The sequence below is a fragment of the Limtongia smithiae genome (genome assembly GCF_038497785.1).
Source record: "Limtongia smithiae strain NRRL Y-17922 unplaced genomic scaffold V1518scaffold_2, whole genome shotgun sequence".
In the NCBI taxonomy this organism is placed as follows: domain Eukaryota; kingdom Fungi; phylum Ascomycota; class Lipomycetes; order Lipomycetales; family Lipomycetaceae; genus Limtongia; species Limtongia smithiae.
In genome coordinates this window covers 1,207,962-1,233,609 of record NW_027117623.1, presented here as the reverse complement: position 1 = coordinate 1,233,609, position 25,648 = coordinate 1,207,962, and the positions used below count along the sequence as shown (strand labels likewise).

General features: G+C 50.5%; 6 protein-coding genes across 6 annotated transcripts; all 6 read right to left on the bottom strand.

The window, feature by feature from the left end:
- Positions 1-1,686: 1,686 nt before the first annotated feature.
- Positions 1,687-3,812, bottom strand: V1518DRAFT_371278 (uncharacterized protein; the record flags this gene model as incomplete). The annotated part of the gene is made up of 3 exons (XM_066901352.1): positions 1,687-3,045; positions 3,102-3,307; positions 3,365-3,812. 3 exons carry the CDS (start codon positions 3,810-3,812, stop codon positions 1,687-1,689), a joined length of 2,013 nt encoding a protein of 670 aa, XP_066761541.1.
- Positions 3,813-4,991: 1,179 nt separating this feature from the next.
- Positions 4,992-5,666, bottom strand: V1518DRAFT_364403 (SMAD/FHA domain-containing protein; the record flags this gene model as incomplete). Its single annotated transcript, XM_066901224.1, has 1 exon — positions 4,992-5,666. A coding segment is annotated over one exon (675 nt), but the record flags the coding sequence as incomplete, so codon positions are not given.
- Positions 5,667-6,342: 676 nt separating this feature from the next.
- Positions 6,343-7,133, bottom strand: V1518DRAFT_425896 (ADP-ribosylation factor family-domain-containing protein; the record flags this gene model as incomplete). The annotated part of the gene is made up of 4 exons (XM_066905950.1): positions 6,343-6,761; positions 6,816-6,900; positions 6,957-7,000; positions 7,085-7,133. The coding sequence occupies 4 exons, from the start codon at positions 7,131-7,133 to the stop codon at positions 6,343-6,345; spliced, it is 597 nt and encodes a 198-aa protein (XP_066761539.1).
- Positions 7,134-11,639: 4,506 nt separating this feature from the next.
- On the bottom strand, positions 11,640-13,729 carry V1518DRAFT_178377 (aspartic peptidase domain-containing protein). Its single transcript, XM_066900832.1, has 2 exons — positions 11,748-13,729; positions 11,640-11,690 (listed from the first exon to the last, which is right to left on the bottom strand). Exon 1 carries the CDS (start codon positions 13,506-13,508, stop codon positions 11,856-11,858), a length of 1,653 nt encoding a protein of 550 aa, XP_066761538.1. The 5' UTR covers positions 13,509-13,729; the 3' UTR covers positions 11,640-11,690; positions 11,748-11,855.
- A 1,690-nt stretch (positions 13,730-15,419) lies between these two features.
- Positions 15,420-19,801, bottom strand: V1518DRAFT_412632 (P-loop containing nucleoside triphosphate hydrolase protein; the record flags this gene model as incomplete). The annotated part of the gene is made up of 3 exons (XM_066903146.1): positions 19,285-19,801; positions 18,498-19,235; positions 15,420-18,447 (listed from the first exon to the last, which is right to left on the bottom strand). Exons 1-3 carry the CDS (start codon positions 19,681-19,683, stop codon positions 15,421-15,423), a joined length of 4,164 nt encoding a protein of 1,387 aa, XP_066761537.1. The 5' UTR covers positions 19,684-19,801.
- A 562-nt stretch (positions 19,802-20,363) lies between these two features.
- V1518DRAFT_412630 (P-loop containing nucleoside triphosphate hydrolase protein) lies at positions 20,364-24,956 on the bottom strand. Its single transcript, XM_066903145.1, has 3 exons — positions 24,475-24,956; positions 23,679-24,425; positions 20,364-23,631 (listed from the first exon to the last, which is right to left on the bottom strand). Exons 1-3 carry the CDS (start codon positions 24,856-24,858, stop codon positions 20,608-20,610), a joined length of 4,155 nt encoding a protein of 1,384 aa, XP_066761536.1. The 5' UTR covers positions 24,859-24,956; the 3' UTR covers positions 20,364-20,607.
- Between the last annotated feature and the right edge of the window lie 692 nt (positions 24,957-25,648).

The window sequence follows — 25,648 nt, the reverse complement described above, 5'->3', positions numbered from 1 at the left end:
TTTAATATATATACAACGTATATACTTACTTTGTTTATAGTATATGTTAAGCACTTTGCTATTGCTGTTAAAGAATGAGTATATGTGTAGTATGTTCTTGATTTTAGTTATTACGCTTGTTCATGGCTGGTCTATAAATATCCGCTTATATAATTAATAGTAATATTAAAGATATTAATGTCTTTAGACAAGGACAATATATTAGCATGAATCTAGTATGTCTTAAGTATATACTCTTATCAGTTACTCTTATATTTTCAAAGTAACACGTAGTATATATATTAACGAATCAATGGTACATTTCTAAATTTAATATATTCTACATTGAATCCATATATATATATTCGATGCATACTCTGTATATAACACATATATGCTTGCTGGACATTTAAATATTTAACGAAAGACGGTCCGGACCCAAGTGTCGGATGAACTAGGGTCAACATCCAATTGGACGTGCTGTGGCGGTGTGTCAGCGTAGACTTCCGTGTAGAAGAATAATGCATTTTCATTCTGGGGCAAGTTCGAGACTGTGGCCGCAGTACTACGCCGTTGCCGACCGCCGGAACTTGTCGAGCGCTGTACACCTATAATATCGAGTCGCACAAACAATAGGTGACAGCGGCAACAATATCAGCGACGAGCAGTACTAGTGCCCTTGCGAGCACGCTGCCAATAATTGAGATCCGACATGCGCACGGAAGGAGGGCAGGCGATAATTTGAAAACGCACAGTTCGGAAGACGAGACCGGCTGAATTTTTATAGCCAGCACGTAGCAGTACTCAGAAGCTCTTAACCAATCGTCTCGCAAAACTCGCATGCGGTGCACAGCACAGCCACGGCTGTCGTCAAAAAAATAGCAACTCGGACTGGCGCGATTCTCGCAAGTGTAGCGGAGACTCGCAGGTTCAGTGGTATTAATCCATTCCATTCAAGATCCATAAAATGGCTGTGTGTACGTGTGCCTGTGAGCGGGATTACGCGAGCCGAGTTCGTACTAAAAAATTCGTTAATATTAATTGAAACGCCCCGGCCCATCTTATTTTGACGTTCAAACTCTATGTCAATCTCGCGTGGCGAAATTACAAGCAACTCAACTGCTGGCTCAATAGCTGAACAGCTTGTTACTTGCTATCTATAGGCAATAGCTACTGTGCTGAAACATTCTACTCTTCTTCTAATAACTGCCCGCATTATATTTAAACCGGCATGCCAATCGGCTCTGCACCAACTGTCTCAGAAGCTCTCAACTCCTTGGCGACCGAGCGTCCAGCTCCAAGTCTAACATCTCACACTCGTCAAATCAAATACGACAGAATCTTGTCTACGGTTCGCTTTAGTCGATAACAAGGCACTCAAAAATTTCCAGTATTATTATTTAGACTCTTGAATATCAGAACCGCAGATCGTCTATATCATTGGTCCTTAACTCTTGTGAAGTGGTCAAATCAAAGCCAGTCGCTAGTAGCGAATAATCGACTAGCTGCTGCCATGCTAGTTAGTCAGTAATATCCAGAATAAATTTGACATCTCGTGACGACCCTGGTATGTAATCAGGCTCGATCTCAACAAAATGAAGTCGGTCTTGTATGAAGAGCGGACATACCGTGATCGATCCTGCCCTGCAGGCGGGCCCTGCCAAACGTATTTGTGCAAAATCGTAGTAAATCAAAATTAATACCCAATCACTGTGTAAATGATGAAGTCCCCCGATGCACCAACTCCACCGAATCCGAAGACACCGCAAACGACTGTGCCGGCGATGACTCGCTCCTGACAACTGAATACCGCTCCTGCTCATTCTGCATGTCATGCTGCAAACTATCCACAATCATCTGCAGTCGTCGCTTATCATTCACCGCCTGATGATCCCCAAACACAGCATCCATATCCTCCAAACTTCGCCTCCGCGTCTCGGGCACCACGAAAATTGCAAAACCACATGCGAGCGCACAAAATACCGCAAAGAAGACATATGTCTGCCATGGGTACTTCTGCAGCATCGCAGGAGACACAAGGCCTATCACAAAATTGTTCATCCACGCGGACGATGTCGTGATCGAGACTGCCTTCGCCCTGATGCCCAACGGAAAGATCTCGGATGGAAGAACCCAGCCGATAGGAGCCCATGAGTATGCAAAGTTGACGTCGTAGAAGTAAATCGCAGCAACGCCAATCCAGCCTACGACACCTGTGGCATGCACGCCGACAACCGCCGCGACGACGAGTAATGACACAAACGTGCCGATCGCCCCTGAGATGAGCAACACGCGGCGACCGACTCTATCAATCAAGGCGAGGGCGATCAACGTACTCAGGAAATTGACGATACCATAAACGCCGGTGGCGAGAAGTGACGCCGTGGACCCATCCATGCCTAGCTGGGCGAATATCGTAGGCGCATAGTAAATGATCGCATTGCATCCCATGAACTGCTGAAAAAACATGACAGCAGAACCAATAAATACGCGCTTAAACGACGCGCGATGACGCAAAAGATCACGATACTCAAGCAAATCCAGCATAAGCGGACTCTTCTTCTGCACCGCCGGACTGCCGGAAGATATTGATAGCGGCAAAGAGGTCGTCGACGATGCATACTTCTCTTCGCGCTGCAATCGGACTAGCATAACCTCAGCGCGAATACTCGCAAACTCTTGTTGCGTACCCTCATCTGCTATCGGTGTTCTTCGAATTCGCGCAAGCGCATGCGATGCCTCGTCATCGCGGCCGCGCATCAACAGCCATCGCGGCGAGTACGGCATAGCAAGCATTCCAAATCCCAGTACAATGGCAGGTAGTATTTGGATGGCGAGGGGTAAACGCCATGAGAGCGAGGATTGCAAACATGTACCATCAGGCGTAAGATCGACATAGGGATTGAAACCGACTGAGGGGTCTGCGTAGGGTTGGTCGGCTGGTGCGCAGCGGGTGCCCCCAATGTAATTTGTGATGTAGTCAATCCAAAACGCAAGAAGAATGCCGAGGGTTATTGAAAGCTGTTGGAGCACGACGAGACCGCCGCGAATCTCCGACGGTGAAATCTGATGCGGTCGTTAGCACAACACTCAGAGAAGGCTAGTCTACGAAGTAGGTATACCTCGGCCATGTATAACGGTACGACCATGGTTAGCATGCCGACAGACAAACCCGCAATAGATCGTCCACAGAAAATCACTGGGACAGAACTCGCCGCTGCTTGCATGGATGAACCAACTAAAAACACAGCGACCGCAAGTATCATGGAGTGCTTCCGGCCTATTCTGTCTGCGATTGGACCATTAACGAGTGAACCTGCCCAGGCGGCTGTTTGCATCTTGTCAGTGAGTGTGCCTGATATAGCGGGGACGATGGATGGCTTACTCAGAAGAAATGCTGACACGAACCAGCCCTTGAAATCAGGATCCGAGTAAATCTCCGGAAACGTGTATGCAAAACTTTCCATCGTGATAACACCAGACACGACACCTTGGTCATATCCAAACAAAAGCCCCCCGATAGATGAGAAAAGTGCGACGCCTAGGACGAACGGGTTCTCAGTCGCGACGGTGATGAATCCTTTATGCGGAAGTGTAGTCGCGTCACGACTGTATTCGTCGGTCTGCGGGTATCCTCCAACCAGCACTTCTCGATCATCGTCACCTTCGGGCGCAGAAGCGGTGGAGAATATTGCTGCGGAGAACGCGGAGGCTACGGTTGAGACCGGTGACAGCGGGTGGGTAGACGTCGTCGAGTTCGTGAGATGCTGTGATTGCTTGCCACTTGCATTTTCGTCGATTGAAAGCAATGGCGTATCTGCGGAATTCGACATGGTGGGCAATTGTGAAGAATAGCGATGGCCTATCCAGCATGGCGGTGCATACACCAGATCGCATAGCGATCACGATCGTCGTGATGAATTCGCGACCACGTGACTGCCAACTGCGGGGATCGGACGCTGACACATGCAGCGAGGGTTGTTCTTTGTGGCTAATGCAATTTCAGTGCTTACGGTTCTCACCTTACTACGATGTCTACAACCGAGAACTTCAGCGCGCCGGTGACGAAGACGTTCCGGGGTCGCTGGTCTTGATTCCCATTAGCGCGCCGCGCTGCCTATCGGATTAAACTCTAAATGCCGCTGCCCCATGACGTCACCAGAGATCTTTGTAATTCAACTGTGCGGGTGTGCTCGGCTCTTGCCATAGCAGTTGCAACCGCAGAGCAATCACCGATGTCTTTCCGCGCAGGAAATCGCATGCATTGTACGGACTATCTCAGGCGCGATTTGGTCGCGTTGCACCACAATATAGAGACAACTGGACACACAGTAAACTGCGCAGGGCAACCACAAAATAAAAGGACTAGTTTCGCAAAACAATCACAAAACACAAAGATGCAGGTCCGGCACGTGACAAAAACTCGTTGTAGTGAGGAAAATGAGAACCATGGCGAGATAAGAACATATATAGTATGACAAACACACACAAGACGGCAAGACATATATAAATATTGTTCCGAATAATCTTTCTGCATTTTCTGGCCCGTTAAATATAATTCTGTACACGTTCAACAATTCGGATTATGACGTTTCAAAAAGAGAAAAATGAAAACAAGAAACCCCAATGACGCCGCCCAAAAAAAAGATGCACATAGCGCGATTCGTTACTGCATATACCTGGCGACAAAATGAGTAGTCGAGAGAGATGCTCGTTCGCATAGTAAGAGAGACTTAATAGCCGTTCGTGGCGGTCTGTGAGCTCGCGGCGGTGACTATCATGCCATCGAAGACAAAGGGGCCCATTTCATTAGCGGGAGTTAGGAGATTCAAACGGGACATCATGTCATCGGTACCGCACTCGCCATTTGTGGCAGCACCATGGGCAACTTCATCGGCTTCATCCGCAGATGCGTTGCTAGAGCTGCTGCTTGCCAACGCACCCTCCGGGACTTCGACAGTAGCCTTCTCCACAAGCTGTAGCTCCTGTGCAGCCTCGAGAATGACTGGAAGCTCCGGGACATCGACTTCAGCCTCGAGATCGCAGACGGCACGGCAATTTGGGCACAGGAACTGGGGGTAGTTGCGGATGATAAGTGGCCGAATGCATTTGTAGTGCCATACGTGCGAGCATGGAGCCACGAAAAGCGACTGACATGGAGCTACAGCAACGAGGCAGATGGAGCACTCCTGTTGCTGGCCAAGAGCCGGCTGAGCCTGCGTTAAGGAGCGCAGGCGAGTATGGGCCGACACATTGAAGTTGTTAATGCGCTTCTGCCAAGAGCGGTTGACCTCGAGTCGCATCTTGACGCACTTGTAGACCTCTTCAGAGCCGCCACGAAAATCCATACCAAGCTGGAGCACGTCGCCATCTTTCACCGGGAATGCCTGGGACTGCTGGCATGCAGGGGAGAGGCGGATGCGGTTGAGGAAGGTTCCAGACGAGGACTTGATGTCGCGGACAAACCACTGGCCGTTCTCAGTCCACATCTCCGCATGGGAGCGTGAAACGACCTTGGACTTGAACACGACGGGGGCATAGGCCGCATTCTGGGGGGCAATCTCCTTTTTGTCTGTGTACCGTCCAAGCCGGATAACGACACCGTCCCGGCCACGGCGTTCAATAGGTTCAAAGTAAAGCGCGGGAGTCGATGAGGAGTGGTCGATAAAGGGCGTCATGCGAATGGAAGGCTCCTCGTCGACGGGGGTCGTGGGGGACCCCGAAGCCGAGTTGGCGTCGCTTGAGGGGGCAGGGAGGGTGGGGCACGCGGGCGCAGAAGCCGCGAGCGCCGGGGTGGAGTTGGACGCAAGGGGAGCCTGAGAAACGGCGACGGGGACAGCGGCGGAGGAAACTGTTTGAGAGCGCTGCCGACTGGTGGAGGCGACGGCTGGCAGTGAGGGTGAGGAATTCGAGGCGGAAGCGGACTGCGTGATGCGCTGCAGCCTCGAGTTGGAGTAGGAGCGGAAGGCGGCGGACAGCCGCGGGCGCCGAGGAGTGGACTCCGCGGCTGTGGACATCGATGCAGTGCGTGAAGAGGACGGCAGAGGTACTGTTTGGAGGCGAGGACGGGGGTTCTGAGGAGAAGAAGGGGCCAGGAACGGAGCAGTCGCGGACTTCGCGAACCGTGAACGGGTGAGCACCGGCGGCGGAAGTGGAGCGCCGCAGAGCGAAGGTGCGTTTACGGCACAGCTGCGCAGCCGCGGCACGATTGGCGCCCTAACTGCACCGGGCTGCCGCACTTGCGCCGCTAACAACGCCACCTCTGCTACTCACATGCCGGAGTCACCTCGCTACAACAAACGGCAGCCCAAATCGCCAGCGCGCCCCGTAATCAACAATGCTCTGCATTCCTCTCCTTCTTCATCATCGTCGGTTCGGCGGCCGGTACTGCTTATTGCGCGCAAGCCGTATGGCAAGCCATTCCGCGGCCTCCCGCACGCCCGTCCCCTTGAGCGCCGATATCGGTAGCACGCGGCTGTCCCGCGCACTCAGGTGCTCCGCGATCTTGTTGAAGATCTCCTTGATGTCCTCTACCTCCATGCTATCGTCCCGATCCTGCTTGTTCGCCAGCATCAGCACCGGAATGCCCTCCGTCGTGTCGTCCGTCACCACAGCCTGCAGCGAGTTCCGACATTCCTCGATCCGTGCCCGGTCTGTAGAGTCCACCACGAACACGATCGCGTGGCAGTCAGAGTAGTACGCGCGCCACAGCGACCGCAGGTTCTCCTGACCGCCCACGTCCCACAGCTTCATGTGCATCTTGCCGACTGTAACATGGCTCACTAGATGTTGTTAGCCTGCGCCTTGCTTCCTAAAGAACTTGTAGATTCACGCACTGTTCTGCCCAACTGTTGGCACAATCTTGTCGGCCGGGACGCTCCGTCCCTCATTGTATATCCGCTTCAGCTGCTCCAGCAGAGTCTAGATATCTCTCGTCAATTGGCATCTACCGCAGTACACCATAGATGGTCATTTACCGTCTTTCCTGCATTGTCTAGTCCGAGAATTAAGACTGAATATTCTGCACAGCATGTCTGTCAGTCGTCACATCCCGTCCCTACCATGCGGCGCGGCCCCGGATTATCGCCTAGGAACACATTCTTACCTTCCTTCTTCGTCGCCTGCATGTAAATGCCTTTCATAAGATGGTACATCTTCACTCGTATCTGGCTGAGCAGACCCTGCACGTTGTGGGAGCGAAAAAAATAAAAATTGGTCGTGTCGTATCTGATATCGCTCCGAGCGCAAGAGCTGACACGGCCGCACTCTACTTGATCTTCTTGTAGTTTTCTGTCAGCTGTCGCCTTCAGTGTCCTCTCCGCGCTGCCGGCGAATAGAGTGCTTCGCAGGACGTCGTCGTCGGGTGCTGCAGCATGCAATCTGTCACAATCAGCTACTCCTGTACGCACGCACGGCTGCACGCCCGACGCCCCTACTAAAACTTTCCCCTCTCCAGTCCTCACATGGCACACATTTTCGTCAACCATCACATCTCCACCAGACATATATCGACCGCCATGGGCCTACAGTTTATCTCTTGAATTTCACGGACTGCCATCTGTCTGTTTTTCTGTACTACGGCCTTGCATCGAGAGTTGTCCGTGTGCGCTTGCACGGGGATGCATTGACACCTGCGGTCTACGATATTCCTCTCTCGAAAGATACGGTTTTTCTCGTCATTCCATTCCTATGTATTTATGTGAACTAAGCGAACTACTTACAGTTGCAGAAGTTGTCTGCTCTTCGCTCATCATCGCCATCTTGTTCAATACTTTCTTTGGTTTCTCTTCTGACACTATACTGATATTATCATGTTGGCTGAATTGCCACCACGACGTAGCATTTCAAGACATCTGGCGACTTCCAGCAGCAGCAGCAGCAGCAGCAGCAGCAGCAGCAGATTCTACGCTTGCGACTCTGTCTGTTGCTCATTGCGAGTCAAGTCGTTTGCTGTGAGACTATATTCAGTTTCGAATAGCCACTCAGACTTCGCAGTGCTGCATCATCTGTGGTCGATGTTTCAGCAGCGCGATTCTGCGGTATGCACAGTACATCAAGGGGCTTCTTGATGAAGTACCGACTTAGATTTGCACGTTAATAATATACTACTTCAGATATATATTTGTCGCAAGAGAAACAAGTGGCACAGCTCGCTAGCAGAGGAAGCATCAATACTCTCCGTCTCACAAAACTGGCACTAAGGCATATGAGCACTCTTGTAAATAATACTTGCCCGTGCAATCATACTTGCCATGCTTATCCTGAATACCCTGTTTATAATCTGAAACGTGTCAAGAGTATGCTAGAACCGCGCGTCTTGTCCTAGCATCCTAAACCGGACGATCACCGCTGTTATAGTGCAGGGCATTCTCATTTCACGGGTGCGCAACCGCGGATATTGAACTTTCCAAATTTCGGATTCTGGATCGGGATATATGTCCACGAAAGACCTATGATCCAAGGGCTCACTAGTTGGCCGACAGCCGGCCAATGGCATGGTCAACCGGACAATAAAGCTTGATGACGTTTAGCGCACACTTTAACGTACGCAAATGACCAGTGCGCGTACGCGCGCCCTCTGCAACCTTGAAATAGTCCCGATAAAACGCAAGAACATCACTATCCGGCACTCCAAATGTGCTGATGCCAGTGTCGACACAGCTTATCGAGAAGATGCGGTGAATGCTACTCTGCCGACATAGGCGTTCTGTACCCGCAATCACTGTTCTCCGCCGACAACCTTGTTGCGGCCATCTTCATTTATGCATTAAACCTACAGTTTGTATCTACAAGTACATGAATCGGATCAACATCTTGGAATGAGCCTCGGCATAACAGCATTATGGGTAATTCGAAAGTCTGCATGACGATGTAAGCACGGTCAGCAATTGAAGTTGCAAACTCTGTAGGACAATATGTCAATCATGTCTCTATAGATGCGCTCAAACATCTGCAATTATGCATATTGACAATCGTATTCTCCAACATGCAAAGATTAAACGACTGGTGACTTGCTAGATTGTTTGCGCATGACATGTAAAATCCACAAGTGCGACTAATGAAAATTGTTGTCATCCCAGCACATTAATTTTCGGCAAGTGATTTTCACAATTCCGCGGTAGAAGACCCAACTTTCGTATCTTTAGCATGTATGTCACTTTAACTGGCGCGTGCAAGTTCATCCTTGGAAAGCTTACCTGCTACCTTGAATCGCGGCAGAAACTTTCTGATCAAGCTTCACTCTGACAGCCCATTCTCCATACATGATGTACTAAATGTCTCCTGAATATGCTTACGTGTCTTAACAGTAATTTAGCGCACTTGTTATGTAAGTGAGATTACGAAGTAAGTAGTTCCTCTAGCCACGCTGCTATCTGGCTCAGCTGCGTAACCAGGAGTATCATTTTACACTTCGCCGTCGGTAAACATGTGGCAATAGCCGAGCCTAATTATTAAAGCTTGAGTGCCACGTGGCCTGTCATGTATCGCCATGCGCTTGTAGGGCGCTCGGAGCTTGTCGCGCTGGCCTGAAGCCACCTGCGTCAGCATTTATGCTGGATCTTGATCCGGATCAACATCTTAGCGACTTAATGTGCAGTCTCTTCAGACTTCATATTGCCAGTGCGAGCACGGTGGCCATATGAATTCATCTCTACGCAGTCCCGTTCTCTTCTCATTTCGTTGATGCTCTGCTAGAACTGCAACTTAGATACTAAGGATCTGTTTTCATTTGTACATCAACAAACAGTAGGTCCATACACCCAGTAGATTCAAACGCCGGCATATGCCACAGCCAATGATGCTAGACTAAGTAAAATCAAAACAAGCTTAACGGCGTTAAACGACGCTCCACCCGTAGCAGATGCGCTAGCAGTTGTGCTGCTAGGCCCGGATGCGCCGTTCTCAGCAGACGCCGCTCTGATCGTGCTGTTGCCCTGGATATCGGCCACAGTTACTAGTAGTTGCTTCCGCAATGTCGGTAGAAATATCAGACAAAATCACACTAGTCATGGCTGTAGCAGTAGTAGCAACACTGGACGAACACACGCTAGTGGCTGCAGCAGTCCGACTATTGACTTCAGAGAGCGCGTCAGCAACCATGTAGAAGCCAGAACAGTAGCAATAATAACAGACTAAGCTTCACTAAATACCATTTGCGCCATCCACATGACGCTGTTGTCGAGGTCATAAATGATGTATGCAGATCTCGAAATCATCTCCGAAAGTCATATCAGGAGAGGAAGTAAAAGATATTAAAAGACAGCACCTCACTTGGCCGCTCATAGTGTATACAGAACCGTCGTCTTGAGTAATAGGAAGTAATAACTCTTCTTGAATATTGACGTTGACAGTTACATTAGGAAATGAGAATCGAGCGTAGCTTCCGGATATTCATGAATGAATTGCCAGATGTAACCGTAGTCAGTAGAGTAGATAGCGCCAACTCTTTCCCGGATAATGATAAACAGATCTATGAGAAGCACAACTGTGGTAGGTTCGGAGTCCAACAGAGTGCCCAACGTGGTATTAATCACCACAGGACTGAATTGAGACTTCAGAGAAGTACTAAATCCAAAGCCAGTACTTTTGACATAAAATCTCTGTCCATCTTGTTTAGCAAGTCTTGGAAGCTCGTTGACATCACTTCTGCGCCTGTTTCTATCGACTTTTCCAAATATCATGCTACCGGAAGAGACAATCAGATAGTGGTGATATAACGAGTATGCCCTACTCTGAGAAGAACCTCAATTGTAGGTAGCTGAAGCCAGTTATTGTCGAGCCAGATTTCCAAACGTAACACAAATAGTCAGATTCATGATAATTTCAATGGCCTCTAGAAAAAAGTAACAAGCTGTAAGCCTTACCTTCGTAAGACATAGAAAATTTTTGCTGAGCGTTATATAACAAGATGAATCGTCGCTTGCAAAGCTCTAGATGATCCGCTCGAGCAGAGGCATCTCGGCAAATTGGATTGATAGTCATCTGCAACCATGTATGTGCAGAGCTGGTGTCGATAACCAAGTGAACAAGCTGAGGAGGTCTCCCGATGTAGACTTCGGCATGGTAAAAAGTTGCGTTGGCACGGTCCAATGTTTGTAACAATCCATTCGGGCTCACTACACGTTTTGCGCACAAGATGTGGAACCGACAACACGGTCGGCTGTGCCCGCCAAGTCTGCAAGGAGCAGCACCATCGCAGACGCAAGTACGCTTGCCGCTGAGAGCTTGGAAGTTAACATGGTATGGAGCGAATTGACGAGGACCCCGGAGATTGTACGTAAATGCAACACTTTTGAAGAGGGTCTGCTGCGAATATGATAGCCGTTGCCAGTTAGCTAGGCGCGTCTGTCGGAATGCTTGGTTGTGTCTCGTAGATCACAGTTCCCGACACGTGGCGTTCTTATCGAGTGCTAAATCAAGCAGCTCGGTCTCAAATAACTCTTCAATGATTCTGTGTGCTGGACTTGTTCGCAGTTCCTCGTAGATGAATAGCAGCGGCCTATAAAATCTACGCGCTCGTATGCAAGAAATGAGGGACGTCAGGAGTGAAGTAGCTTGTGGTACGACATTGACTGCTGAAGGGCTCGGGTTCGCGTCTCGATCCTTGCTAGTTTGCTACCAAGCGTTAGCCGAGGCCTAGCATGCCATCTTTCGTAGAACTCTGTCGGTTATAACTCCATATACACGGAACATTGGTGCCAACCGAGACACTGCCATAACACAACGTCAGGGCTGCTACCAGGGTGAATGCTTTCAAGGCGCCCGACCTGCTTTGACCATGGACTCGCACTTACAACTTTACTAATGCCAAAATGGTTCACGCGGCACGCCAAAATGTTTATTTATTTGCGTTACAATGGCAATGCGAGAATACGTTACATGCTTGCATATCCCATCGCCAATGATGCAAGAGCAATAATAGTCCCTGTGAAAGCCGAAACTCCATTATATGATGCACCGCTAGTAGAAGACATACTAGCGGCAGCCGACGTACCACTAGCGGCTGACGTTCCGTCGCTCGCAGTTGAGGTGGCCTTTGTGTCATGACGAACAGAGGTGCTCGTAGTGCTGTTCTGACGGCCAGACCCTGTAGCTGCGGTAGCACTGCTATAACTAGAGCTAGCCGTGGCGGTAGCAGTGAAGTCAGCGGTGTCTGTTGCCAGGTCTGACGCCAAATATGATGAGAAGAGAGTAGCAGTAGCAACATCCGACGAGACCAAGCTGGAAGTTGCTTCATCCGTACTCGATAGCGCATTCGCAATTGCATTAGGACCATAACCGACGGCAACAATATCAGAAGCAGTCTCGTTGAAAACTGTTTGCGCCATGCCAATGACATCGTTGTCCATATCATAGACAACATAAGCGGATCGCAAAAACCGATCTCCCAAGATGTTCTGAGAATCATCTAGTGTTATGGCAACATAACAGGCCTCAGCATTGTCGCTGGTAAAGAAAAGCTGTTTACCGTTGGCACCGAATTGAGGAAGTAGCAACTCATCTTGGACGTTGATTTTGACGGTGACGTTGGGGAACTGGAAATCAATAGTTGCATTCGGATTGGTTAGTTCGCAGCGTCTCACATAATGACCATATTCTTCGCTATAAAAAGCATCAAATGCTTCCATAACTCCGCTGATGGTGTCATTGGATAGAATAATGGAGGTCGATCCAGAGTCCAAAAGAAAGGTAGTGTTCAAGTCAATCACAGTGATTGAGTCCGAATCGAGGGAACGACTCACGCCTAGACCCTCGAGTGCAACATAAAATTTCTGCTCGCCGAGAGAGCTGTTATATCTCTTGAGTTCAACTAGATCGCCGCTATATTTCATCTTGTCGATACCTCCAAACAGCAGAGTCCCGGAAGAAGCTTCTCGATCATTCAAGTACAATGAGAATACCCGACTCTGAATATAGCCCTGATCAACAAGCATAACCGGTAAATTGGGATATGTGCCTTCAATATCATCACCAGCAGATGGTTCAATTGAGGGATAGCCTAGGCCCATTAGCGCGTGGCTGATAGTCCCATTCGTAGCAAGACCAATGGTCAAATTTGAGAGAGTGATGCCGTCAATCTCCAGAGTCTCCAATGCAAAGTAGCCAGTGGCAAAAGTGCCATCGGCGTACTTCACGCTGAAATCCTCGTTAAGCTCGATAAACGTAGACGAATTTTCAGGTGCAAAAGTTCCGGTACCGGCGCATGGGGCAGACGCCGATTGGCAGTACGGATTGTCGGCTGTCTGCACCCAAGTATCTGAAGAGCCTGTGTCAATGTCCAAGTGAATGAGCTGCGGCGGCGTCCCGACATAAACCTCAGCAAAGTAATAGATAGCCTCGTTCTCCAGCTCTTCAGAAATAGTATTGTCAATGTCGCGCTCTCTCAGCCTCATTCGGTAGTCTTCAGAGCGCTTCACACGCTGAATATCAAGCTGCAAAACGTCGGGGACTGCCGCCGCGGTATCTGCCAAAAGCTGAACGAGCACTGACGCAAGTGCGAGTGCTGTGCACAGCCTATGATTGAACATTATCAATGACAGGCGAGAGATGGAGGGTGGAGTACGATCGAGAAGCAGGCATTGCTGCAAGAGAGAGAGTCAGCCATGTACTTATAGTTTCCGGATAGCCAAGCTGTCAGAGTCGCGCTCAAAAGTGCACGGCCTCGGTTGGCGAGCGGAGGACTGTGTCCAGCACAGGTCAGTGCGACTAAGAACGCTTGTTTGCCCCGATGGAGTCAAATTGACGATATAGTGTCGGTGGCTCTGGGATCCTCCCGAGTCCTGGCCCCGGCCCTGGCACCGGCCCCGGCTAGCTCGACTTGGCGCTCCGAGAAAACGATTTCGCAGCCATGCAAATCTCCCGTATCTCGGATTGGCTTTCCGAATTTCGTAGTTGACCGGGCAGGTAGAGCAGGGCAGCACTGGACCAAGGGCCTTCGAAAGTTTAGAACAGCTCTGTGCGGCGATGTGATCCACTTGATTAGCTTGGCGCAGAGCCAAGGGCTGAATTACATTAACTTCAACCAACCTTAAAATCGTTATGGCTTATATCTCACGGGGTGAGATACTTCGAGAAATGCTGAGGTACGAACTCTGCTTCAGCCGCATGGCTGTGTACATGCTCCCTGGATCACTCGTCTCGCAATCACATCCTGGACGGGCCATGCGCTGAGTCCCACCTGGCTGATCAAGTAGCGCAGAGGTCGGTCGATGGCGTGCCGCGGCTTGGCTATGGCCCGTTGTCCATGTCATCCGACCGCGCTGACCTGCAACCTGAAGCGCCCTCGAGGATGGCTAGGCCATTCTATATCTGCATAACTTGTAACAAATTTGCAACCGTGGTCGAGCTGATTGTCTGATAGGGGCACGAAACAGCACGTATTAACGAGATGCAAACTGTTTCGGGCAAGACTGCGCAACGCAGGCGAGTATGGCATGCTTGCTGCATTGCGGGATTCTCGTAATTAGTTTGTGCTCCCCACTAGGTACGGCGTGCGGAACTGCGGTCGCCTCCTGAAGTTAACTCAGAAGCGACGGACTGTACGACTGCACTTTCCAGATGTGTAGTCTGCCGAGGTCTAGTAGACTTTAAATTTCTTCTCGATCAGCATATTTTTGTTATTGTGAGTTCTGCTTTTCTATGCGTGTACGACCCGCGCGAAATTAGGGCGTGCAATGCTGCGTTGACATGCTAGGGAAGACTCATTGGTATATTCCTGGCCACTGGATGGCATGCAGTTTCGATTGCGTCCGTGTCCCGCCGAATCTGCCATTTCACACCGATTTACATATATCATTGAAGTCATAGGAACTGTAGTTCTGACTCGGCTATATGATCGGCTGTGCAATTGGAATATTTCGAGACGGCTGGTGCCATACTGGCAACGAGCCGAGCGCGTGAGCGCTGGTCCCGCTACCTTCTCAAAAGGGCGTGCCAGTGAGCCATACCACGATCTTGAGTCGATTGTCAAGCGGGCGAGAAAAGGAAGAAATTTGGGCAGCCTTCGAAGACTCCTCGATGGCGTGCGTGCTAACTGTGAAGTAGGCTAGACTCCCATCGCAGCATGCGTCATTATGCGAGGTTAGGATAGTTTGAGGAGCAGGAAAAGAAGTACTTGAATACAGAGCAAAACTTTGGATACTAACAATACAGCATGCCATGATGCTAGAGGTGTCGACGGTAGACGCGCGTAGATCTTGAGTGCACGAACTGTCTATCGCGAGTCACATAGTAAGAAGTCGTAGTTTGTGATAAAGCTGTGGTCTACTTTTTTGCAATCCCATCCCACCCAGTCTAGTCAATGGCATGCACTGAATATGAATGGATCTCAAGTGAGCCAATAGTATATTCTATTCACGAACCATGCAAATGCTACATGCACAAATGTTTATAGATATCGAAATCCGAAATGCAAGAGCCAAAAATGCCAAACCACCGAACTTATGCAGTACGCTCTAGTGCCTGCATCTGCACGAGCTCAAAGTACCGTCCCTTAAGTGTGAGTAACTCCTGATGTGTGCCTTGTTCGCACACGACGCCGGCATCAAAAACGTAGATAACGTCCGCGTTCTGTATCGTGCTGAGGCGGTGCGCAACGGCGATGGTCGTGCGGCCCTTGGCGGCAACATCGATCGATGCTTGCACAATCTTCTCGGACTCAGAATCCAACGCTGACGTCGCTTCGTCAAGAAGCAATACCTTGGGATTTCGGATCAGGGCGCGGGCGATTGCGACGCGTTGCTTTTGGCCGCCGGAGAGGAGAATTCCCTTAGTTCCACAAAGCGTGTCATATCCATCTGGTAGAGACTCGACGAATGAGTGAATGTTCGCTTGCTTGCAGGCAGCAATAACATCTGCATCTGTGATCTCATCCGGTGTCGGGTGGCCGAGCTTGACGTTATCGCGAATGCTAGTGGCGTAGAGCACAGGCTCCTGTTGCACCATCGCGATATGGCTGCGGTACGAGCTCAGCTCCAAAGTCGAGATATCATGGCCGTCCAACATAACCTGCCCAGCCAGCGGTCGATAAAATGATTCGATCAGCGCGATAGTCGTACTCTTGCCGCAGCCCGACATGCCGACCAACGCCGCGTACTGGCCCTTCTTCACGGTAATGTTCAGACCCTTGAGCACCGGTACCTGCGGTCGCGTCGGATATCTGAAGTGTACGTCCTTAAATTCGACGACACCCTCGACATTCTCGAGAACAATACCTTGATTGCTCCACACATCAATCTCCGGGGTAGAGTCCAGTAATTGCATAATGCTTTCACTCGCAGCCTTCGCCTTACCCATATCCGGCGCGAAGGAGAACACAATGCCGGCAGCCTGTGCACCCATGATCATGCTAACGAAGGTTATAAAGAACTGTGTGACAGAGTACTCGCCTGAACTCAAGAATCGACTACCCCACCAGAAATTGAGCGCCATAATGAAAAATCCAAGGCCTTCCGACAAGCCGAACAAGAAAGAGGCCTTATTCGTTGCCGGACGCGACAGTTTGATCTGCGCCTTGAGTGATTCATGATACGCCTCGCACACGTCTCCCTCGCGGGTCAAAGACACAACAGTGCGAATAGCAGCAGCAGCTTCGCATGCCTGTGCAGCGGACTTCGAGTGCGCTTTCTTGATCTGCTGCTCGAACCGTGCCAGAACCGAGAACCGGTAATATCCGCACGCGACAAGAATAGGAACGCAAGCAGCCGATACTGCTGCAATTTTCGGTGCCACGGAAATCGACATCAAAAAGCCGACGAAGAGGTTAACGGTGCTGCTGAGAATCAATCCAAGAGTTGAGCCGGAAAGACCCTCAACGGCCTGCGCATCGCGTGATAACATTGATGTCAGTGCTCCAGTAGAGTTCTCGTCTCTGTCAAAATAAGAAATATCTTGTCGCAGCATCTGTCGAAGCGACATGTAACGGATCCGACGCACAAGACGCTGAGCAACGAAGGACAATGATCCGTTTGTCACGATAAATGACACTCCCTGAACGACAGCCAGCATGAAAAAGAGGCCCGCATATTCGTTCACAGTGCTGCGCATCCCAGAAATATCAGTCCGGCCGAGCTGGAATGCAGAAATACAGTTGGCGTAGAATACTGCAGTTACGGGATATCCAAGACCAGTGACAAACGAGCCAACGCCGCCGACTAGCATCCACTTTTGCTCGGGCTTTGAGAGTCTGAAAATGGCTACCATGAGCTCCCAAAGTCCGTAGCTACGCCCCTTAGGCTTCTCCTTGGCGTCAAGTACAACGGAGGAAATCGATCGGACTGAAGCGTGCGTCTTTGCTCGGGCAAGCAGAGCATCTGCCTCGTCCACAATAACTTCGGACTCTAGCTCATTCATTTCAATGCATGCTGCTTCATTGTCGCCATCGACGCCAAGCTTATGTAGCAGCGCTTGCCGTTCTTCGTCCTTGGATTTTTCGATCTGCTGTGCTTCAACCAGCTTGAAATAATCGGATCTCTTGTCCAAAAGCTCGTTGTGTGTTCCTTGCTCGACAATCTTGCCATTCTTCATGACGACAATCAGATCAGCATCCTTGATGGTTGACAGACGATGAGCAATGACAATTGTCGTACGGTTCTTGGCAGCCTTGTCAAGTGCATCCTGAACGACCCCCTCGCTCTTTGTGTCGAGTGCAGACGTGGCTTCGTCGAGAAGAAGAATCTTCGGGTTGCTAACGATAGCACGTGCAATCGCAATACGCTGCTTCTGACCTCCAGACAGTAGAAATCCCCGCTCCCCCACGTCGGTATCGAGTCCTTCGGGGAGCTTATCGATGAACATCATGGCGTTGGCCTGCGTGCACGCCTCGACGACAAGCTTACGCTTCTCCACCTCGGAGGCGTCCGCATACTTGGTGCCAATCAAACCGTAGGCTACGTTGTCAAAAATAGAACAGGAGAAGAGCACCGGTTCCTGCGAGACAAGAGAGATCTGACGACGGAGCCACTTCAGGTTCAGGTTATTGATATCGTGTCCATCCAGAGTAATATTGCCGCCGACAGGTTTGTAAAATCGCTCCAGTAAGCCAATAATAGTTGACTTTCCTGAACCACTGGAACCGACAAGGGCGACAGTCTTTCCAGCAGGAATCTTGAGATTAAAATCCTCGAGAACGGTAACGTCCGGACGAGAAGGGTAAATGAAGCGAACGTACTTGAGAATAATATCGCCCTTAACAGAGTCCAGAGTAGCGCCAGTCTCACCAGACGAGTCGATAGGGGAAGTACGGTCAATGGTAGCAAAGATCTTGGCTGCCGCAGCAACTCCGTTCGCGACAAATTTGAGATTAGGCGCAATAGACGACGTAGTGAAGGAGCACATCATCATGGACATCAGGACGGAAATCACGTTTCCAACTTCCAGCTGGCCAGACGCTATATAGCGGGAGCCTTGCCAGAAAGAGAGGGCGTAGTTGCAGTAAGCTGAAAACCACATAGTACCGATCAAAGCGCCCTAATGCTCGAGTCAGAGTAGCACCAACCAATGTGGGAGACAGAACTTACCAAGAACAAACCGGCTCTCATAGACCACTTCTCAGTAATCGCCAAATATCTGTCATAAAGCTTCGCAAGACGATCCTGCACGCCGAATGCTTGCACATTACGTACTGAAGATATAACCTCCTCAGCCACGGTGCCGCCAACGGAGACACCCTCAAGCGAACCTTTGAAGCACGCGATCATTCTTGTAGATAACGTGCCGACCACGAAGAATATAAACACAATGACGGATATGAGAATCAATGTTAGTTTGTATGAACGGATGAATGCAATGATAAGTGCGGCAACAAATGTAGACAGATTCTGGAGCATATGGCCGATCTTGTCTGACATAGCTTCTTGCACGAGAATGGTATCAGCCGATATTCGTGTCGTGATCTCGCCGGAACCGAGTTTGTCAAAGTAGCCGATATTCTGGCGCAGCGTTGCTCGCAGATACTCCTCTCGAATACGGCCAGAGAGCACTTCGCCCCGATCCATGAGCAAGAAGGTGGAAAGGTATGAGAAGAAGGTCGCAGCAATACCAATGTAGACAAAGTATAAAGCCAAGGTGTTGATTCGCTCCTGATAGTTGTATTGCGGCATTGTGTAGAAGCGGGTGTCATTAGTCGAACTCAAGTACGAGTCCTTGTAGTAGAGGAAGGTGTCGTTATAGAACTCGGTAGTATAGTTCTCACTCATGTACATGACACTGATAGGGCGCGCCTCCGTGAAGGTCTGTGCGACATTACCAAACACGACCTAGAGAGTTGGCGGGAGCTACACACAGTAATGGCGGATCGAAACTTACAGTCATCAGCGGTCTCATGACACCGGAAATAATGGAGGTAAGCAACGCGATAGTCAGGATAATCTTGTCAAAGAAATTGGCATAGCGATACATCCTGAAAAATGACGGCTTGATAACAGGAACATCGACCTGCTCACGGAGAATTGCTGCATCCTTCTGTGGTAACGACGAGAACTCGTCAGCAGTAACTTCGTTGTCTGCCTTGCCGTCAGCGGCGCCCTTTAGCGGTGTCTTCTCGTCGACAATGGCATCGTCGGAAGAGCCGTACAAGTTGGTCTTTTCACAGAACGAAGAAGAGGAAGCGGTGGAAATGGACTGACGATCGCCGTTGCTGACGGCCGACTCTTCCGAGATCGAGTCCATCAGCTTAGAGCGCTTGCGCGCAAACCAACTCGCCATTGATATGTGCGTAAAGCTGCAGCAAAGGGCGGTTAGGAGGGTTAGTACTGAAGGGGGACGAGGAGTCTTCGCGCGGCGAAGAGAATATAGCGCAGGCGCCACGGCAGTACGATAAGTGGAACGAAATGATTATTAGAGCAGCCGCGCGGCCGCTGCGCCGTTGTCTTTGTCCGTGCGTTCGGAAGCTCTAGGCCGATCGGGAACTCTCCGCCACTAATCCTAAAACAAACGCTGCGTTTAATGTAGCTCACGCGAGTTTGCGCTCTGTGCGGCGCTCAAACCATACGCCATACGTTTAAAGTTCTCGGACACGTCGCTAGCGCTTGCGCGGCGCCAGTCCGCGCGACCTCTACTTATCGCTCGCATTTCTAATCTACGGCCTATCGTGCGCTGTCATCTCCTTCACATTTCGCATTTTTGCAAGCTCGGTTTTCACTGGAGTTCCGACCTCTCGATGCTCCGGCCGACGGCCGTTACACCCGTTTACGATGCTCGGACGCGATCACTGCGTGCGTATCCAGTCACTGACAACTATCGAGTTGAGTTCTGTGCCAACATGCATTCTCGGCGGTTGATATACGATATGGCTCGTGTCGCCGTGCTATAGATCACTCAAGCGATAATCTCACGACATGTACCTGCGAACATGAAACGGAACATTTGAATATCTTAATGCGGGACTGGAAACTCTTGATTTTCTGATACATGAACTCTTCCTCTGCTCATCTTCAAGTCTCCTAGTCCGATGCAGAGTCCCGTCTTATACCGAGAGCTCACTGTCAGTGCACTCCTAGACAAAGTGTAATTCATTATTGTAGTATCAGATGTATATAAAGACGCAAACCAATTCTATATGCAATCCCTCAAAATTTTACATGCATAAAATAAGAAACTATGAACCAAAACTACAACGAGACCAACAGCTTAGGCGGTACGCTCAAGTGCTTGCATCTGCACGAGCTCGAAATATCGTCCCTTTAGTGCGAGTAACTCCTGATGTGTGCCTTGCTCGCACACGACGCCGGCATCGAACACGTAGATAACGTCCGCGTTTTGTATCGTACTGAGGCGGTGTGCAACAGCAATAGTCGTACGGCCTTTGGCGGCGACGTCGAGAGACGCTTGCACGATCTTCTCAGACTCGGAATCCAGAGCCGAGGTAGCTTCATCGAGAAGAAGCACCTTCGGCTTGCGAATCAACGCCCGCGCGATGGCGATGCGTTGCTTTTGGCCGCCGGATAAGAGGATTCCCTTGGATCCGCACAGGGTGTCATAGGCTTCTGGTAGAGATTCGACGAATGAGTGGATATTAGCTTGCTTGCACACCGCAATGACGTCCTCATCTGAGACTTCCTCCGGCTGTGGGTGCCCCAGTTTGACGTTATCTCGAATGCTGCCGGCGTAGAGCACAGGCTCCTGTTGCACCATCGCGATATGGCTGCGGTACGAGCTCAGCTCCAAAGTCGAGATATCATGGCCGTCCAACATAACCTGCCCAGCCAGCGGTCGATAAAATGATTCGATCAGCGCGATAGTCGTACTCTTGCCGCAGCCCGACATGCCGACCAACGCCGCGTACTGGCCCTTCTTCACGGTAATGTTCAGACCCTTGAGCACCGGTACCTGCGGTCGCGTCGGATATCTGAAGTGCACGTCCTTAAATTCGACGACACCCTCGACATTCTCGAGAACAGTACCTTCCTCGTTCCAGGCGTCGACCTCCGGAATCGAGTCCATGAGACGCTTAATGTTTTCAGCCGCGGACCGCGCTTTCCCCATATCCGGCGCAAATGAGAAGACGATGCCGGCAGCCTGCGCACCCATGATCATGCTGACGAAAGTAATGAAAAATTGCGTAACAGAGTACTCACCCGATGCAAGGAAACGACTTCCCCACCAGAAATTGAGCGCCATTATGAAAAATCCCAGACCTTCGGACAGACCAAACAGGAAAGCGGACTTGTTCGTCGCCGGACGTGAGATCTTCATCTGTGCCTTGAGCGACTCGTGGTACGCGTCGCAGACATCACCTTCACGAGTCAACGACACGACAGTGCGGATAGCAGCCGCGGCTTCACACGCCTGCGCGGCCGACTTGCCGTGTGACTTCTTGATCATCTGCTCAAAACGCGCCTGGACCGAGAACCGGTAGAAACCGCACCCGACGAGGATAGGCACGCAAGCAACCGAGACACCAGCAATCTTTGGCGCGACGGTGATGGAGAGCAAGAACCCGGTTGTCAGGTTGACGATGCAGTTGAGAATCTGGCCAAGCGTCGCGCCAGAGAGACCCTCCACAGACTGCGCATCTCGCGAGAGCATAGATGTCAGCGCACCCGTAGAATTCTCATCTCTATCGAAATACGCAATATCTTGTCGCAGCATCTGTCGAAGAGACATATATCGAATGCGACGCACAAGACGCTGAGCAACATAAGCCAAGGATCCGTTCGTAACCACGAATGCAAAGCCCTCAACAAGAGACATCATGAAGAATAGGCCAGAGAACTCGTTCACAATGCTTCGCATACCTTCAGGATCAGTCCTACCGAGCTGGAATGCAGCAATGCACTTGGCGTAGAAAACTGAAGTAATGGGATATCCGAGACCGTTGACAAACGCGCCAGTAGCACCAATGAACATCCACGTGTGATCGGGCTTGGAAAGTCTAAAGACTGCGATGATGAGTTCCCAGAGACCATACTTATGATTCGTGGGCTTCTCCTTAGCCTCGATAACCAAGCTAGAAATCGATCGGGCGGACGCGTTGGTCTTGGTACGAGCAAGCAAGGCATCAGCCTCATCAACAACGACCTCAGATTCGAGCTCATTCAATTCAATGCCGGTGGCCGCTTCGCTGTCATCGCCAAGCTTGTGCAGGAGCGCCTTTCGCTCTTCTTCTTTAGACTTCTCAATATGCTGTGCTTGGACGAGGCTGTAGTAAGCCGCCTTCTTATCCAGAAGCTCATTGTGTGTTCCTTGCTCGACAATCTTGCCATTCTTCATGACGACAATCAGATCAGCATCCTTGATGGTTGACAGACGATGAGCAATGACAATTGTCGTACGGTTCTTGGCAGCCTTGTCAAGTGCATCCTGAACGACCCCCTCGCTCTTTGTGTCGAGTGCAGACGTGGCTTCGTCGAGAAGAAGAATCTTCGGGTTGCTAACGATAGCACGTGCAATCGCAATACGCTGCTTCTGACCTCCAGACAGTAGAAATCCCCGCTCCCCCACGTCGGTATCGAGTCCTTCGGGGAGCTTATCGATGAACATCATGGCGTTGGCCTGCGTGCACGCCTCGACGACAAGCTTACGCTTCTCCACCTCGGAGGCGTCCGCATACTTGGTGCCAATCAAACCGTAGGCTACGTTGTCAAAAATAGAACAGGAGAAGAGCACCGGTTCCTGCGAGACAAGAGAGATCTGACGACGGAGCCACTTCAGGTTGAGATTACGGATATCGTGACCGTCGAGCGTGATATTGCCAGCAATAGGCTTATAAAATCGTTCTAATAGGCCAATGATGGTTGACTTTCCTGAACCACTGGCACCAACAAGGGCAACGGTCTTCCCAGCGGGGATCCTAAGACTAAAATCCTCGAGCACAGTAACATCAGGACGAGAAGGGTAAATGAAGCGAATGTGCTTGAGTTCAATGTTGCCTTCGAAGGAGTCAAGAGTACCGCCAGTATCAGCCGAAGAGTCGATAGGAGAAGGACGGTCGATAGTAGCAAAAATCTTGGAGGCGGCCGCAATTCCGTTTGTGACGTACTTGATGTTAGGAGCAATCATTGACGACGTGAATGAGCACATCATCATGGACATCAGAACGGCAATGACATTTCCAACCTCGAGCTCACCAGATGCGAGATAGCGGGAGCCTTGCCAGAATGAGAGCGCGTAGTTGCAGTAAACGGCAAACCACATGGTACCGATTAAGGCGCCCTATTTGAGGTCAGTATTGCAACATAAATCAAGCGTGTAGATCATACCAGAGTCACGCCAGCTCTCAGCGCCCACTTCTCGGTAATAACCAAGTACTTGTCGTACAGTAGCGCAAGACGATCTTGAACGCCAAATGCCTGAACGTTGCGGACGGAGGAAATGACCTCTTCAGCCAAGGTTCCGCCAACGGAGTAGCCCTCAAGCGACGCTCTGAAGCACTTAACCATTTTCCTGGAAAACATTGTGACCATGAAGAAGATGAAGGCGATGACCGATGTCAGAATAAGCGTCAATTTATAGGACCTAACGAGCGCGATGATATAAGCGGCAGCGAATGTCGTCAGATTCTGAAGCATGTGGCCGACCTTGTCTGACATAGCTTCCTGAACGAGAATGGTATCTGCGGAGATACGCGTTGTGATCTCACCGGATCCAAGTTTGTCAAAGTATCCAATGTTCTGACGCAGCGTTGCGCGCAGGTACTCCTCACGGACACGACCAGACAAGACCTCGCCCATATCCATGAGCAGGAAGGTAGAGATGTACGAGAAGAAAATCGCGGCAATACCAATGTAGACAAAGTACAGCGCTAGCGTGTTGATGCGCTGCTGGTAGTCATACTGTGGCATCAAGTAAAAGTCGTCGGGGGCTGTGTAGTTTGTGCCGTTGAAGTAGGAGTCCTTGTAGTAAAGATATGTAGAGTTGTAATATTCGGAGGTGTAGTTACTCTCGAGGCGCATAGAATTCATACGGCGCGATTCCGTGAAGGTCTGCGCAACGTTTCCAAAGACGACCTGAAAGGGTGAGCAATGGGTATACAGCAGCAAGGGGAGGGAAGCTTACAGTCATAAGAGGTCGCATGACACCGGACAGAATCGAGGTGGTGAGCGCGATAGCGAGGATAATTTTGTCGAAGAAAGTGGCATATCGGTACATCATGAAAAACGAAGCCTTAACTACGGGGACGTCGACTTGCTCGCGCAGAATTGCCGCGTCCTGCAGGGGCAGACCTGAGAACTCGTCAGTGACGACTTCGGTATCCGCCTTGCCGTCGGCGGCACTCTTGAGCGGAGTCTTCTCGTCGACAACGGCATCACCGGATGAGGCGTAAAGGGATTCCTTTTCATCGTCGTCGGAGGAGGCGAAGATAGAGTTGCGGTCGTCAGTGGGGACGACGGACTCCTCCGAGATGGCGTCGGGCTGCCTGCGCGAGAACCAGCGCGCCATTATCTGAAAGGGAGAGTCTAGGCAAAGAGAAGTGATGCGAAACGAGGCAGGCGTGCGTGTAGCCGCGGGGCGGCGGCAGATATAGGCAGGCCGGGAATAAGAGCGGCGGAAGGAATACGAGGACGGGGCTAGGATATCGAGGAGGCGGACGGTGCTGACACGCTAGGCCGGAAACGGTGCGAAGGTTTAATGTGCGAGTGCCAAGCTCGCGCTCTGAGCAGCGCACAAGCCGCGTCGTGCTTTGGCGCAACTCCGCGTCTATCGCGCGTGCGATGGCGGCATTTCTAGCAGGTCGCGCTCGCTGCGCGACAGACAGCACAGTACTTCAGCAACGCGCAGCAACGCGATAGTACAGCGCATTGTGTGCACTGTACTGTGCACTGTATACTGGCCCCATATTAACCACTGCACGCGTAGGGAAGGTCGCCAGCTTCTGCTGTGACAGACAACAACGCCTAACATCTCACTCATATCTCGCTTGCGCGTTACAAATGTGCGCGATTAGTCACAAGTGGATGTCATCATCTTGACATCTGCACTGGAATCGACATGACTCGTCGCTTCAAACACAAAATAAGGTGCGCGATTTGCAAGTCAGTGAGTCACGTGTTTGGCGGGGTAGTTCTCCACCAAACAGTGCCAATTTACGAGTGATATGGGATGTTTTGGTACCATATTAAGCTCAGCTTAAGAAGATAGTAGGCTGGAGGAATTGCGGGTGTGCTAATTCACAATAGCTGCCCGTACCCTTGCCAATCTTCCTATTGGGACTTCTGGGTGTATATTGACG

Coding starts and splice junctions, on each gene's coding strand:
- V1518DRAFT_178377 (XM_066900832.1), bottom strand. CDS start 13,508: ATGTTCAATCATAGGCTGTGCACAGCACTCGCACTTGCGTCAGTGCTC.
- V1518DRAFT_412630 (XM_066903145.1), bottom strand. CDS start 24,858: ATGGCGCGCTGGTTCTCGCGCAGGCAGCCCGACGCCATCTCGGAGGAG. Junction 24,426..24,474: donor TCATGCGACCTCTTATGACT/GTAAGCTTCCCT, acceptor TCACCCTTTCAG/GTCGTCTTTGGAAACGTTGC. Junction 23,632..23,678: donor TGAGAGCTGGCGTGACTCTG/GTATGATCTACA, acceptor GACCTCAAATAG/GGCGCCTTAATCGGTACCAT.